This window comes from Mus caroli, unplaced genomic scaffold, assembly GCF_978045245.1.
Source record: "Mus caroli unplaced genomic scaffold, Mus_caroli_1 scaffold_7, whole genome shotgun sequence".
Lineage (NCBI taxonomy): Eukaryota > Metazoa > Chordata > Mammalia > Rodentia > Muridae > Mus > Mus caroli.
The window spans coordinates 105899946-105917401 of record NW_028227262.1 but is presented as its reverse complement, the minus strand read 5'-3'; the positions used below and the strand labels follow the sequence as shown (position 1 = coordinate 105917401).

Sequence of the window (17456 nt, the reverse complement as noted above, 5' to 3'; positions counted from 1 at the left end):
CACACACAGGGAGCCACTTTACTGAGGCCATTGAACTCTATGGGATTACATTTGCAAAGCCATTTTACCTCTGATCCTACTTACCACTATTTACATAGTTATTTATTTATATAAAATGCTGTTGATCTACAACATCTTCAGACATTAGCTGAAAGATACAACTAGCTCTTCAGTCACTTCAGGATAAAGTAAGCACAGTTTGAATCCCTTCTGCTGTAACTAATAAAGAACTACAGACTATTCCCAAAGTTCTCTGAAAACTAAAATGCATGTACTCATGATAGAAGGAAAATTACAAAGGCTGAAACTGATGACTTTTGCCGAGTCAAAGAAGCTCTGAATTGCCTAGGAAGTAAAAATCCAAACAAACAAACAAACAAACAAAAAAACAGAACAAAGACAAACCCTTTAAAAAACACACACAAACAACATTAACACTCTTGGGAGGCATCTCTCATTCAATTAAAAACAGTGACCCAAGCTGGGAACTAAGGCAAACAGATTTTATAGTTGGGTGAAATACAGAGTAAGCACCGGCTTGTATACTCTTTGCAAAGTGCAACCACACATGGGTCAGTGCTAACTCTATGATTACTCCATGATTGCAACAATATGTTAGCACTGTAAATTTCATTTCTTTCCTAGAGCCCAAGTCTTAGATCACTGAGAGCTCAGAGCAGCCTAGGGGACAGATGGATGTAAAAGTGAAGATAATGCCCTTTCATGTAAAACAGAGGCTTAAGGACTGCTGAAGTTGGAGATAATGGCTTATAGAAATTGTGTGTAATGTTGCATTAACTTGTAATTATCATCATTATTAAACTCACAGCCAAACACTCAGGGTGCACTCTGTGGGGCACGGTAACTGCATGAAGGGCATCACCTGTCTCTTCTAGGCGCATGTTAGTTCAAAAGAAGAGACTTTAACACTCAGGACACAGAGAAAAACTGCATTAGACTATGTAGCCTAGAACTGAGAAATGAAAAGAAATTGCTAGATATAACTTTCAAAACTAAATGTTAAAAGGATATAAATTGTGGCAGGCAGATCTCTGTGAGTTCGAGCAAGACTGATCTACAGAGTGAGTTCCAGGTCAGCCAGGGCTACACAGAGAAACCATGTCTTGAAAAACCAATATGACTTTTCAAGTTCAAAAGCAGGCAAAGTAAGAAATACAAGAAAAATCCATCACAAGTATTAACTGAAAAATCCCCTTTATTGCTGAACCTGAATTTAAAGCATGCAGAAGTTTCTTCGAAGCTTATTTCCTTCATTTCTTTATCGTAGACAGTAATGGTCAGACTGACATTTCTGATTCTGGCAAGCCATCAGCATAAAGAGACAGAGAGGTAAGTCAGTTTTGACCACGTATTTACTCAGCTGGTTTTGAGTATGCTGCTCCCTGCTTCTCCCTCTATTGGCTCTGTTGCTGAAAATATGATTAATACCTGTGCATTAGCACAGCTCTGCATTGTAAGCAAGGCTATAGCTCCTTCCCAGTGAGGGTGAGGTATGGAGTTAATGAGAAGTGAGGCTGTGGGGGAATGAATAGCAACATGCCAATGCTGAAGTAATTGAGCATGAATATCAAACACTGACTTGGGACTGGTCTTCATTTGCTGAAAGAAGGTCTGATCAGCTGGTGGGCAGATGGGACTTGCACAAATCTGCATTCCAGCCAACCCCAGAATTTGCATTCACAACAGCCTTGGCTCACTTATGCCAGTTCTGACTTCCTTTTCCCTTCTTTCCCTTCCCTATCTTCCTTCTTGCCTTTCTTTCCTAAAATGTTGTTGTTTGAGAATTTTACATGTGTTTTTTGCATAATTTGCATTCCACACTAGCACCACTTGTAGCTGTGTCTTACCCTATTCAATTCCTCTTTTTCTTTAAATATGCACACACACACACACACACACACACACACACACACACACACAGATGAGGGACAGGCAGAGATGATACGATCAGTGGCCTTTTCCCAGAAGACTGATTTCTTTCTTGAGTTTTTTGGGGGGAATATTTATTTTTATTTTATGGGTGTGACTGTCTAAATGCATGCTTGTACAAGGGCTGGACTGGAGATATAGATGACTGTGAGCTGCCATGTACGAGGCAGTAAACTGGCTTCTCTGGAAGAGCAGACTGTGTTCTTAACTATTGACCCATCTATTCAGCCCCCTCTCCCTATTTTCGTAACCATTACTTGCCTGAAGCTATTCATTCAATCTTTCCTGTGCATTTAAAAAGTATCTCACCTCTCCCACAGCCTTATAAGAAATTTATTTTATGATCACAATCATTGCAGTTTCTTTTAAAAAAAAAAAAGTGTGATTTGACCATATCAGTTTACAGTGATACACATAATGAAGTTGTACTAAAATTACTAATACTATAACTTCTCTTTTTAAATCTCTGCATTGTCTTCTAAGACTTGTAAATCCTTTAATCAGTAATTCCTGTCATTCACTAATATGCACCTCCAGTTAGATCTTGTATATAGTTTTTAAGTGTCAAGATCTGAGAAAGATTTGCACCCTAGTGAAAAAGTTTGGCTATTATTCATCTCAAGGTCTAATTACTAGCTTCATTTAAAAAAAACCAAAACTTAGATATTACAGAAAACTTCTGAAATTCAAAGAGTATACCATTATATATATTTATGAGCACTCATTCATAAAGACATTTTAGTAGAGTTTACAATGTGACAAAATAGATAAAGTTTAAGTACATTAACTGGGAGTTGGTTGAGTAAATATTCATATAATCCATTCATTAAATAATAATAAAATATTAATGAAAATGTGTAATGACTAATGAGGGTATAAATAGCAAGTTATTAGATATGACTTTGTAAACTATAATCATATTGAATACATATGTAACATGTATGTTTAGAGTACAGATTAATGCATATCTGGTGATACAATTTATCAATACTATGCTTCCATTCATCATTTTAAAAGGTTTATATATTTTCTATTATGATCAATTGTATTATTTATATCATAAGAATTATAAAAATATAAAATAAATTTATATAAATATCCATTGTAGATATATATTAAATATGTATCATATATTAAATTTCTATAACAAAAACTATAAAAATAAGCAAGCGGGTTTGGCAGCCCATCCCCCACCACCCATGACATTCGGCCAGAGCAAAGGCATGAGCCAGAGCTCAAGAGCGAAAGTGGGTGTGCTTTACCTTCTTGGTGTAGTACTCTTTGACTTCAGGCCTAATAGAATCAAAGTCCCCATTGATGAATTCAGGCAAAAAGCTGAAAGAAACAGTTCCATGTGAGTCAACTAGTCTGATCCATTCAATTATGAACTTTAACACTAAAGCTGTGAGGGCCAGAGAGAAAATTAAGATATTCAAAACACAAGGAAACCTAGACTGCTTTCAGAGTAAACGGGGTGTCCTGTCATACACTCCTGATTTCACTAGAATGCACTGAGGCCAACAATCAGTAGGAACAAGGTCAACTCAAACCATCAAGACTTATTGCTTCAAACAAACAGATACTGATGAAGATAACTAGTTAAAACACACACACAAAAAAATCTTACACAAACACCTTTCCCTCTTCCCTATTAACTCTCATACAAGCTTGAACTTTCAAATATTTGAAGAGAAGAATCACAGGCCAAAACAATTTAAACAAATTTTCCAAACATTTCATGACACATTCCTAGAAATATGAGTCTTCTAGAGAGGATTAAGATAATCATATGAAGTCTAAGGTTTTTGGTTAGCAGATAAATGTGCCTGAGGATCTGATTTCCATCTCCATGACTTACACAGGAGAACTGCCATGGTATGTTTGCCATTTCTCAAAATCAATCAATCAATCAATCAATCAAACAAACAAACAAACAAAACAAACAATGGACTTTATAAAAGAACTCCAGGTCTTATATCGGAAGATGTGGAATTTCTTTCTTTCTTTTTTTTTTTTTTTTAATTTTCCGAGACAGGGTTTCTCTGTATAGCCTTGGCTGTCCTGGAACTCACTCTGTAGACCAGACTGGCCTTGAACTGAGAAATCCACTTGCCTCTGCCTCCAAGTGCTGAGACTAAACGCGTGTGCCACCACTGCCAGGCATGTGGAATTTCTTGATACTGAATATTACTTTAGTTCACTTTGCTATTATTTTTCAACTCATTTTTTAAAATCCCATTTATCTCTCGGTCTTCATAAGTCATCATTTATTTTGCATAAAGCACCTATTTGTTTGGGTAGAATTTTTCTGCCCCACTTAATTCCCAGAATTGTGGAGGGATAAATGGCCCTGAATTTTTTTCAGTGCTTTAGCAGAGAATAAACAATAGAGTCTCCCGCAGCTAAGGAATGCATACTAAAGGAAATGCATATTTTTAGTTCCTACAAAAATATTCTACTATTCACATAACAGAAGAATTTTATCAGTACACACTTGTTTAGTTAGTTATCTGACTCAAAGAAATACTAACAGTTTTGCATCACTGGCTTATCCTCTTCTTAGTGCATGTGGCATGAGAGGGAGCCCCAGAATCGGGAGAGCAGTCCAGGCCACAATAGCAAAGACCTCACTAGTAATCTAGCTCTGAAGAGATTTTATTCACAAATCAAAGGGTTAAGGGCAGGTCCATAGACTTTCCAAGGAGACCTTTTCCAGCAATGGACACAGCTATAATTCTTCACTCAATAGGCAGAGAAAACAAAAATGTATTTTCTTTTCTTTACTCGTGGGCATGCAACGACCAGCAGTAGGCAAAAGACCTGTCTCTCAGCAGATGGGCAAAGGTTTAAAGCAGGAGCAGTTATATAGTAAGAATTATGACTCAGAATGCCTCATATGCACATTCAAGATAAAATTAGTTACTAAAAGAAGACAATCTTGTCTCTTACACTATTTTGAATCTCCTAACTCAACTAGAAACATTAGGTCAAGCCTAATCTGACTGAGATGGTTTTGGCCAATTTACCCTTAAGTCATACAACTTCCTCTGACTACAAAGTAAGAAGATTGTACAATAAGGATGTGGTGCACAGAGTGCCCTGGGAGTATACCAGGGGCACTCCAACTTATAGAAGGAGGTGCTGTCACACAGCCAACAGCTGTGGGTACAGCTCAATGGGAGGCCCTGGGTTCAATTCTCAGAATCAGTAAACAAATAAAAAACAATAACCTGCACCCCATGCATAAATGTGTGCACAGGGATCAATAATTTCTATGTATTATTCATTCATAAACTAGTCACTGCAGGACTGGGCACAACATATTATGTTGATTCAAGATGAGGTAGAATTAGGAGACAGGCGTGGTGGCCTTGCCTTGTTCCAAATGGCTTCCTATAACGTTCCTTTCCCAAAATGTCCTCAATGCATTGCATCTCTCATGCCATTTCTTTTGTTTAACTATTTACTAGTTAAGTAAATTCATACACTCTCAGACTTTGAAACCTTCCACTGGACACTATTGTGCCATATGTAAATTAATGTTTTTGGACCACAGAGTATTAGCTCTGGAAGGGACATAAGGAATTATTCCTTTAATTTCTCTATTATCTGCAGAACTGAGATCACACCAAGAGAATGTCCAACTTACTTCACTGTAGATAAAAGGCACTTGAGCTAAAGGATCTCATTCTTTCCATCTGGCTCAAGCAAACTTCCTAATGAGACTCACTTTGTATTACTCTCCAAATTGTAGTCCCTTAGATATCTAGAAATCAATTGGCAGTTTCCAAATAGCATATTGATTTTGATAATAAATAAAAATGAAAAATAAAAGCTGATACACCGAAGCAGCTGAGCATCTGTCCCATAGGATAGATCATCTTCAAAAGAGAATTAGATTTCCTTTTATATTTCACAAAGAATAATGTAAGAAAGCAACACCCTAAATTCAATTAGATTTTATATAAAATATTAAGAGGAAAACAAAATTACATACATAAATTATAACCAACTTTAGTTACCTTTTAATATAATTCCCTTCATGTAACATATACAATACATTTCTATTAAATCAATAAGATTATTTCTAAGAAGACTCATGTCAAAAGTAACCTGGCATTCAGGCTACAATGACTAAGATTATGTAAGATTATTATTTCCAACATAAAATACAATCTATGAAACTTTCTGAGTTATTTTTTTATTCTGCAATTAAAAGCCCATTACACATATTCTTCAGTGCCTTGGCCATGGGACCTGGGCATTCTGAAGGCATTTCTAGGGATGACACTTCACAGATATAGAGAAATTATGTTATGATATAATGACAGTTTACATAAGAAGAATATTTTTAGACTGACAGAAGGGCAGAGATTTGTGTAGCCCCTGACCCCATCTGCCTACTTTAGACACAGATCTAAAAAACATACTTGTTATTTTCAGTTTATAGCAGATGACTTATTAGTATTAAAAGATGGCCAAAATTTCCCACAAGTGGCCCAGTGTAACTATCAAATACCTTTGATATTTACATCTTAACTTATCACACATCACTTATCAGTGACAAAGAAGAGTCCAAAAGGGGCTGAAAATATCAATGGGCTGATGGCCCAGCACATGCAGTCACCAAGGAGCCTGATATATTTAGAAAATATAACATGATATGAAGAAATATAATCATGCAAAATTCCTTTCCTGGTAACTATGGAGCTTTCCCTCCACAAAGTCTTCCCTTTGTTCTGCATCCAAGGAAAATGCTACTACTGTTTTAACACTCCAATAGCATGAAATCTCTCACTTTGCATTTTCATAGACAACAGTTCTGTATGGAACTTTCAGCTTCTTTGGAGGGTAAGTCATTGATTGGTGCAGGAGTGCCTGACCAACCTTGGTATTCAGCAAAGCAGCATGCACACAGATGCCTACAATGACACAGTAAGATGATGATGGGACACCAGCTGAGATGAGGCCCCCAGCACATATACAGCAGAGGCGTGCCAGGTCTGGGTTCAGTCAGAGAAGATGCACCTAACCTCAAGAAACTGGAAGCCCCAGGAAGTTTAGAGGTCTGGTGGGGGGATGGGGGTATGGGATATGGAACAGCTGAAAGGGGGGACAAGGAGGGGAATAAAATCTGGAATGTAAAAAAACAGAAATAAATAAATAATAAAAGATGATGGTGGGAAGAGGAAACATAAGGAAAGAAAGGGTGAAAGAAAGAGTGAGCAGGAGAAGCTGGTCAGGATGGTGCACACCTTTAATCCCAGCACTCGGGAGACAGAAGCAGGTGGATCTCTGTGAACTCGAGGCCAAATTGATTTACAAAGAGAGTTCTAGGAAGCTAGAACTGTTACACAGAGAAAGCATGCCTCAAAAAACAAAACAAACAAACAAAACCTCAAAAAAAAAGTGAAGAAAGTAAGAAAAATAAGCTAGACTCCTTTCTAGAGTCTCTGAGATAGGTGTTTGCTCACTCTATCTTGTATCTCTATGTATGTGACCACCTTGCTTAAGAGCAGTGTTGCTTAACCCGGCTTTTCAGTGTGGGCTGTTCCACTGGGAACAGGCCACTTGGGTAATGTGCCTCTGGGCTGTAGGCACTTGGGTTCAGGGGGTCTATGGTAAATATCTCAAGTTGGGCTCATGGTCTAAAGGTCAAAAAGGGGTGGGATTCCCATTTAGTTTTGGACTTTAGTATCCACTTTTCCCTCCTAACAGATCAGGACAGTCAATTTGTTACAAGGGAAATGGTCCACCTTCTGCAGCTGATTCCTGGCAAAGAAGGGGACATGAGAAAGCCTTAGGTTTTGCTGGCTGCTATAGGTCAAAGAGACATAAACAGAGGAAGCAGGGAACTTAGCAGAGAGCAAGAAGTGACTCCTCACAGAGGTTGAAGGCTAGACTGACTCTTGGAGACAGAGAGATCTTCAGTGTTGGAGGTAGGTGTGGATGGCAACAGTAGTGTCCATATCCTGAGATGGTACCTTGGGGGCTTAAGGGTCCATGATCTGTGCTCTCATGCTCTTCAGTGGTTTCCTCTTGAGCAGATGGGCTTCTCTCCCTCAGACAGGGTATTGGACGAGGTAGCACTGGGTTTCCGCTGCAGATGGGGAGTTCCACTGTCCTAACCTGGGGAGAACACCCTATCTCTGCCCACCTTCAGCCAACACAACGTTCAGGAAGCTGGGTTCTCAGCTGCTTGCCCTCTACCGGGGCAAGGTGCCTCCCACCTTGTTAGGAATCTCTGCTCTCAGAGGTAGGGGCACACATTCCTTTTTAATTGCATAGAAAAATCTTACATCTACACCACATGCTATGCTATGGACCAGCAATTATTTTTCTTAGAGTGAGCGGGTCGATATTTTAGGTTCTCATGCCATGTGGTTTCTGTCACAACTACCTAAAGTCTCCCAAAGTAGCATGAATGTGGTTAGAAAACAGGAAAACTGCTCATGGCAGTGTTCCTGAGAAACTATTAGAGACGGCTGGCCTGTCAGCTAGTTTGCCAACCCCTGTTTGAGTCAGTAAAACAAGACTGAATAGGCTGGATAGGATTGAAATCATAATGCAACACATATGTTTTCTAGTACATAATTTTCTTCCCTTCTCAAAGTAATCACCTGCAATCAGTACTTGCCAGGATGGTCTATGACTACCAAGAGAACACATTAGTTGAGATGTTAGAGCATCCATTTATATACCTCATAAAATACATGATGATTAATGTCAGTTACTTCAATAAGGCAAGTCAGGAATTTAAATTTCCTATGTTTAGCTATATATATGAGATGTTTATGCGCATGTCTATGTGTATGCACCTATATGAGAGTCAGTGTGTGTATGTATGTGTGTGCCCTGTACAAGTTATGAACATATGGAGACCAGAGGCAAAGGTCAGTTGTCTTTCTCTATTACTGACATATAACTTTTAAAGACAGTATCTCAATGATCTTGCAGCTCATAATTAGCACAATAAACTGAGGCTGCAGTGATCTGTCTGTCTCCATTAACGCAGAGCAAACAAGGGTTATAGGCACATACTGACAGGTCTGGCATTGTACATGGGTCCTGGAGAGAAAATATATATCCTCATGCTTGCCAATAGAGACATATTTTTCCCCTATAGGTTATATATTATTCATAAAGTATATTTAATAGTAAACGTATAAGTAACTTTTAAATATTTTATACTGTAGGCACAATATGAACTTTGAAAAGAAGATGCTTCCCTCCAGACATGGTTTTTGAAGCAAGGTGACTATCCATAGCCTGAGCTGAACTTAAACTTAGTTTCTTACCTCAGACTCCTCCTCACTGATAGAAATATATCTGACACTCAAGTTTATAAATTGCATTTTAGGAAAGGTTCAGGATGGGCTTACATTGTAATTCAAAACATGAGTCAGCAGGCAAAATGCTACAAAAAAGATCAACTATTCTTTGAAATGATATTTAATACTGACTTTAAAATCACATATTAAATCAAATATTTTAACACTCAGCATGATGCCTGGTAAGACAGGCGCACTCCATCAGAAGTGGTTTTCTGCTTGTCCAGGGCTGGCAGGTGATTATTAAATGGATCATGTGAGGTGCTGCTGCTGACCTTCATGTCACATGAAAATGGATTTTCCAGGCATGAAGGAAAAGGCAGTGCTGCTAACAGCTTTGCTAGGCTGTCAGTGGTAGGTAGTATCTGGGGATAAGATCACATTTACTCTAGATAATCAGCCTTTCTACTGCTGATTCTCCTGACTGGAGCAAAGACTGATGGTGCAGAAGAAAGAAAAGATAATGCAACAGGAAATCTCAGGCAAAGAGTTCTGGAAGAAAAGCAGTTGTTAAATTACTATCAACACTGCTTATATGTATCCTCATCTTTGCTGCAGGAAGAAGAGAAAACGTGAGCCTTCACAGGAGTGAAATGAAATGTGTACTGGATGTTTTGTCCCATGGAAGGAGTTATAGTGACAAAGTTTGGAGCTGTGACAAAAGGATGGATCATCTAGAGACTGCCATATCCGGGGATCCATCCCATAATCAGCTTCCAAACGCTGACACCATTGCATACACTAGCAAGATTTTGCTGAAAGGACCCAGATATAGCTGTCTCTTGTGAGACTATGCCGGGGCCTGGCAAACACAGAAGTGGATGCTCACAGTCAGCTATTGGATAGATCTCTAGAGGAGCTAGAGAAAGTACTCAAGGAGCTAAAGGGATCTGCAACCCTATAGGTGGAACAACATTATGAACTAACCAATTCCCTGGAGCTCTTGACTCTAGCTGCATATGTATCAAAAAATGGCCTAGTTGGCCATCACTGGAAAGAGAGGCCCATTGGACTTGCAAACTTTATATGCCCCAGTACAGGGGAATGCCAGGGCCAAAAAGTGGGAGTGGGTGGGTAGGGGAGTGGGGGGGGAGGGTATGGGGGACTTTGGGGATAGCATTGGAAATGTAAATGAGGAAAATACCTAATTAAAAAAAAAGAAATGTGTAGTGGACACTACAGACCTGGACCCCAGAGATAAGCTGGACACTGAATTATATGCTATGCATAAAATAATAAGCAATATGGTTAGGTGAATTCTTGCATGTTACACACAATCTAGAAAGTTTTCTTTGAAGTATATACTGTGTTCCCAGCATTCAATGTGTTATTAAAACAAAGCTTATAGGATGTACTACTTAAGCACACAGACTTCAGTAATTTTATCCTCTCAACATTCCTAGTACAGAGTGCATGTACAGACTCATTATCATCTGCTCAGATGTGAATTTTGTTAAAAAATCAGGGTAAGAGCTAAAGAGAGTGGAGTGCTAGTTATTTAAGATGTACAATTACTTATCTATTCACAAAATAAAATGATATAATGAAAAACATGGTAATAAGGCAATACCAGCTATTTATATTAGATAAATTATATATAAAGCATCAGACTGGCTGTTAAACTGCCTTTTAAATAGTATTTCTCTACATTTTTTCACAAAAGGAATACACAATTTCAACTTTAAACAACTAAAATAATACAATACCAAGTCTTACAGTTTAGACTATACCTTGTTATCATTGGACTAAGGAGCCTTAGCCAGTTGGAGTCTACTGTTATAGAACATGTCAGTGTTCACATTCAGCTCAAAAATTTAAATTCAGATTTAAAAGTAAGGAGAGATCAGATGTAAAATACTTTTTGAACAGGGGGCACTTAATTCAACTTATTTTATATATATATATATATATATATATATATATATACATATATACACACACATATATATGAAGTATATATTATATGTGACAGAACATGAATAAAATAGTTACTACCATCACAAAAGGAGACAAGTTTAATAGTGAATACATCTGATATAGGCCAGGCTTGGGAGAACTACAGAAAAGAAACTATGAGGGCTTTGTGGGAACTAACCCTGCAGACACCATCACATAAGTGCAGTTCTGACAAAATAGCCTGAAATGTAAAAATACCCACCTATGACCTATCTGCTGGCAGTGAAGACTACAGAAGTAGGAAGAGAAAAGAGGGAATTAAAAAAGGAAATAGGGCTACCCACCCCTCTCAAAGTTTTGTAACTCAGAAATGTTCCTGTCCAAAGGAAGAACAGGGACAAAAAATGGAACAGAGACTGAAGGAAGGACCATCTGGGGACTGCCCCACCTGGGGATCCATCCTGTCTGCAGACACCAAATTCAATACTGTTGCCATCCATGGTCAAGAGGTGCTTGCTGACAGGAACCTAGTGTGACAGTTCCTTGGGAGGTCCGGCCAACAACTGGAGCCAACCATCAGAGTGAGTTCAGGGAACCTGGTGGGGGAGCTGGTGGAAGGACAGGAGGAGTAGCAGGGGATTGCAACTCCACTGGTCAAAAAACCTAGGATGGACAGACCACCCAGTTCTCCCAGAGACTAGACCACCAACCAATGAGTGCTCCTGGAGGGATCCATGGCTCCAGATATATATGTAGCAGAGGATGGCCTTGCCTGACAGCAATGGGAGGAAAGGTCCCTTGGTCCTGGAGAGCTTTGCTGCCCCAGAGTAGGGGAATGCTGGAGTGGTGGGGATGGAGAGGGTGGGTAGGTGGGGAAGCACCCTTACACAGGCAAAGGGGAGGGAGGATTTGGGATGAAGGGGTTCGTAGAGGTGTAACCAGGAATTGGGATATCATTTAAGATGTAAACAAATGGAATGATTAATAAAAAAATAAAAAAGAAAAGAAAAGAAAAGAAAAGAAAAGAAAAGAAAAGAAAAGAAAGGGAGGGAGGGAGGGGAGGGGAGGGGAGGGGAGGGGAGGGGAGGGGAGGGGAGGGGAGGGGAGGGGAGGGGAGGGGAGGGGAGGGGAGGGGAGGGGAGGGGAGGGGAGGGCAGACATCAACAGCAACATCAAGACCATAGTGGTTGTGATCAGATTGTTAATGTCCCTTTAAGATTCCAAACTCAAAACCTAATCCTCAGTGTGCTTGTATCCAAAGATGGGGTGAGGTTGTATGGAGGTTATTAGGTAATCAGAGCACAGCCCATGAATGGGTTTATGGATCTTATAAGAGAGCCTCAGAAGGACTGACTGACAGTTCCTTTCACTATATAAGACATAAGTCTATATGCTAGATGAGATTCCTCAACATGTAAGGAACTTGCAGAAGTCCTCACCTGAACTTCTGGGCAAGTATAAGAAATCAATTCCTGTTGTTTAGAATCTACCTTGCTTGTGACATTTGTCATAACATCCCAGAATGAACTAAGGTACTGACTTTCCATTCAGTCACTTACAGGCATATATCAAGATACCTAAGTGGAAAGAAGTGTGACAGCCTCTCCTACACCCACAGTGAAGCTTTGCATACCTCACACAATGAAAGCTCTGCTGGCAAATCGCTCCTCTTTAATAGTAGGTCATCTTCCCCTCCTTACTCTGCCTGATGCATTCACTTTCCAAATGCAACTAGAAATCATGAGGAGAGAATGATAGCAGATGATGGAATGAAAAGTAAAGGATGGGTTTACTGCTTGGCAGGAAGTGAGGTTGGAAACAGAGAAGGGTAGAGTGGCACCAGAAAGCACCATGTGACGAGAAAAATTGAGAGAGGCCCAATACAGCACAAATAAGGTTCCATCTCTTATTTATGAACATGAAAGAGCCAGAAGCATACATACAGGTTAATGCCAATTCTTCACCTTGGCAAATATAAAAGACTGGCTCACGGACAGTGAATTACTTTGTGCAATTTATTTGCTTTATGCTTCCCTCTGTGATTCAGCTGAGACATAATACAAAGAATTCAATAAGCACAGCCAGTGATAAGTGCCATTAGGGTCACTAATAGGTTGTGTGCCCCTCCCAAGTTTTCTGAAACAAAGTGCAGCAATCTGCCCAGCTCCAGTGTCTGCTAGCAGGATTTTTAATTTGGACTCTGCCTTTTCCCTCCACAGCTTTCCTTAAGGAAAGGACCAGGAAACAAAGCTTCTAAGTCTTATTCTATCCTGCAAGGCACATATTTTAACAGTACGAGCAGTGAGAACCTTCTGTCCCTACCAGCTTCTGTTTATCCCACTGTGTCTGTCCCTTTATATGAACAATGAAGCATGGTCCTAAAGTACAGAGGCTGAGTGTGGGCTGAGCTCTTCAGAACTGCATAAACAGTGGTAGTACAAGAGTCCCAAGGAATCAAGTCAGATGATAACTGACTTCATGAAAGCCATGAAATCCTTTGGTCACTGTATGCTATTACTAATGATGTTTAAAGATGTATTTGGAAAATACTTAAAGAAAATAAAAAAGGCAAACATTAAGTATCCTTATTCAAAGAGCATCTCAAACAGAACTAAAATCAAACAGGAAAATAAAATATGTAAGAGATATGACATGGGGCTGGAGAGATGGCTCAGCAGTTACAAACACTGGCTGCTCTTCCAGATGTCCCAAGTTCAATTTCCAACAACCACATGGCAGTTCACAACCATTTATAATGGGGTCTGATGACAATCTTCTGACATTAAGGCAAACATGCAGATAAACCATTCACACATAAAATACATATGTAAAAATTTTAAAAATTTTTAAAAAGAGGTATGACACCAATAGCATGGAATTTAATATCTCAATGTGTACCTGAATATACAGTGCATTTTCCATCCCCAAAGCGTTTTATGTTGGTCAATTTAATCATCACCTCCCCTATGTTACTTTATGCACTGGACAGATAATATAACTGGCTACTCCCTATCAGTTAATCTTCTTTTATTCTGGGTCCTTTGATTACTCCTATTGTCTCCTTGCTGTCTTCTAATTCTCTCAGACTTCAGGCATGTGACTGGTGTCCGAAGTTGGTCACTGGCTGCTTACCCTGTTTTCTGCACTTATTAGTTATTCAACCAAGTTCCCTTGTCTTATATGCCCTGCATGTAAAGGTTAATCTTACACCTCTCCTGAGCTCATAAGCAAGTAGCCAGCACCTGTTCCCTGTTATATCATTTGTGGCAAACTTCTCCCCTAATCCCAGCTGCTCCTTTTTCAGCCTCCTCAATGCCATCAATTCAAAATCTTTATGGTCATCCTCGACTTTTTCTTTCTTTTCATAACTGTCCCACCACTTCTATAGGCTCCTTTTCAAAATGTTAACCCCTTGACTCTATTCCATGGTACAATCCTAATAAGACACCCAAGGGCATTCTACTGCTCCAAATCCTTTGGTGTCTTCCCTTCTGACCCACAGTGAATTATTAATATTTCCTCTAAGGCCTTTAAAAAGAAATCAACCCATAGGTACCACCCTTCCTAATACGTTCCCATTTTTAAATTTGATATAAATTATTGGCAAAGTTATCCACTATTTCTCCCTCCCCTACACACCTGATTATAATGTGACTTCACACACACACACACACACACACACACACACACATGACTACCGGCACCACCACCAAAGAATGCTATGTCAGCTTATTTATGAACCACTCAAATTAATATTACTTGTGCTTCTGAAAACAAAATGTACCAGCAGCAATGCCATGGGATGTGTGAAGTACCACAAGCCTCACATGTAGGCATAGGCTTCCCTTTAACCCTGGACGACTCTCTCTAGGCCCTAAGAGCAAGTTGGCAAGCCTTCTTGAGGTTGGAGGATGAGAAAGAGGAGTTGGTACTGAACTGTACAATGATCTCAGCTGTAAACATATAAAACCCATCTGTGTGACAAAAACATTTGTGAAACTATGGTAGTGTGATCTAATAAGCAGTCCATATTTTGGTTTTTGGTTTCAATCTTTGAGGACCTCTAAAATGCTGGGAGTCTCTGGACAATACAATTTTGCCAATGAGATGACTATTAAGTAACTGAGGTCCCTAAGATCAGCCTCGGGGTGGAGGACAGTCAACACCACAGAGACATAAGCATGATCAGAAGGTCATACTTTCAGCCAGCTCAGAGGCAAGGTGTAGAGCTGTAGACTTAGTTAATCAGCAATAGATAGTCACTCGGGAATCTTGCCTATTGTCCTAGTTTCCTTCTGTTGCTGTGATTTAATGTTATTCAAAAGCATCTTGGAGAGCAAGGTGTTTATTTTATATAGTACAGGTTAGAGCCCATCATGGAGGACTCAAGGAAGGAATCTGAAGGCAGGACTGCTTTGTAGTCCACACAGCATTTCTGCTGACCAAGCAATTCTCAGTCAAGAAAGCACAGTGGGAACCTGGGAGGAGGATGCTTACTGACTTGCTCACTGGCTCATGCTCCACTTGCGTTGCTATCTAGCTGAGGGCCCTACCTAGGATAATGCTACCCACAGTAGGTTGGACCATGTCACACCAATCATAAACAAAATAATTTCACAAAGATATGGCTATGAGTCAATCTAGCAAATATAACTCTTCATGTGAGGATCTCTCTTTCTAGGTGACTCTAGGCTGTGTCAAGTTGAAAATACTAACCAGGCCTTTCTTTCAATTTCTGCTCCATTTTTGTCTCTATATTTCTATTAGACAGGAGCCATTCTGGGTCAAAAATTTTGAAGGTGGGCTGGTAACCCCATCCCTCCACTAGGAGCCCTATCTATCTACTGCAGGTGGTCTCTTCAGTCCCATCTTCCTCCTATTGGGCATTCTGGCTAAGGTCATCCCAGTTGAGTCCTGGGAGCCTCTCACATCCCAGGTCTCTGAGACTTTCTAGAGGATTGACTTGTTCCCCACTCCCACAGCTACATATTTCCATTCACTCTCCTGGCCCTCTAGGCTTCTCTCCTGTCTCTCCTCCCCTCCCCCCATACCTGATCCTGTCCCCTTTTCCTCTCCCCCTACCCCTCCCCTCTCCTACCCAGGTCCCTCCCTCTGCCTCCCATGACAATTTTGTCTCCCTTTCTAAGTGGGATTGAAGCACCCTACCTTGGGCCTTCCTGTTGGTTAAACTTGTTATGGTATAGGAGTTGTATCATGGATAATCTGTACTTTTTGACTAAAAAAGTGAATTCCCATGAATACTTATCAGTGAATACAAATCATGCATTTCCTTTGGGGTCTGGGTTACCTCTCTCAAGATGACATTTTCTAGTTCCATCGATTTGCCGCAAAATTCATGATGCCCTCGTTTTTAATAGCTTAATAGTATTCCATTGTGCAAATGAACCACACTTTCAGTAACCATTCTTTGGCTGAGGGACATCTGGGTTGTTTTCAGCTCCTGACTATTAGAAATAAGGCTGCTATGAACATAGTGGAGCAAGTGTCCTTGTGGTATATTGGGACATCTTTTGAGTATATGCCCAGGAGCAGTATAGCTGAGTCTTCTGGTAGATCTATTTCCAATTGTTGGAGGAACCACCAGAGCTAGGGCAAACATAGAAAAGTCTAAAAGGTTACAGAGGTTGTTTATGCAAATGTGATTTCCAGAGGTAATGGAATGGATAAGGACAAGTCTTAAAAAAGAAAGTAAGCATACAAACAAGCAAGGTTGTCACAGATGGACTCCAGCTTCTCTGAAAGATGAGGCAAGAAAAACCCACGTTAAAGACAGCCCAGCCATGGAAGGGGATGAGACCTGTCCCAAAACAGAAACAAGGAAAAGGCCAGGGATTCCGCCCAGGGTCTCAGCCCTTACAGAGCAAGAGTGAAGCCCTGGGCTCAACTCTAAGTATAACAGAAACAACAAGCCATAAAGCTTGTTGTCCTATGAAACACAGATATTATTTCTATAAACCAATTTACCTTTGTATTCTTTTTCTTAATAAGTATGAGTATTGAAATTAATAAACACAGTTTCATCTGTTACCAGAGAAACAAGAACAGTCAGTCTAGTTAAGTCTTTGATGCAGTAACTTGGCTTGGTAATCATTGTTACTAGGTGTACTAACCGGACTCTCTTCTAAGAAAAGCATCATGACATTAGCATAATGAACAGCCACTCCCGAATCCCAGCAAACAATGCTTTAGAGTGCTAATGCTACAGGAAGAAATCTCTCTGAAAGCCTCATTACTGCTAACAGGAGTCATCAGAACACT

General features: G+C 39.8%; 1 protein-coding gene across 5 annotated transcripts in view; it reads right to left on the bottom strand.

Annotated features, from left to right (window-relative positions):
• Nucleotides 1-17456, bottom strand: part of Tpk1 (thiamin pyrophosphokinase 1) — a 328195-nt gene that overhangs the window by 189300 nt on the left and 121439 nt on the right. For all 5 annotated transcript variants that reach the window (XM_021164683.2, XM_085840651.1, XM_085840653.1 and 2 more), the window contains one exon: nt 3213-3285. In XM_021164683.2, coding sequence (XP_021020342.1) covers nt 3213-3285 — 73 coding nt within the window. The remainder of the gene's footprint in view (nt 1-3212; nt 3286-17456) is intronic.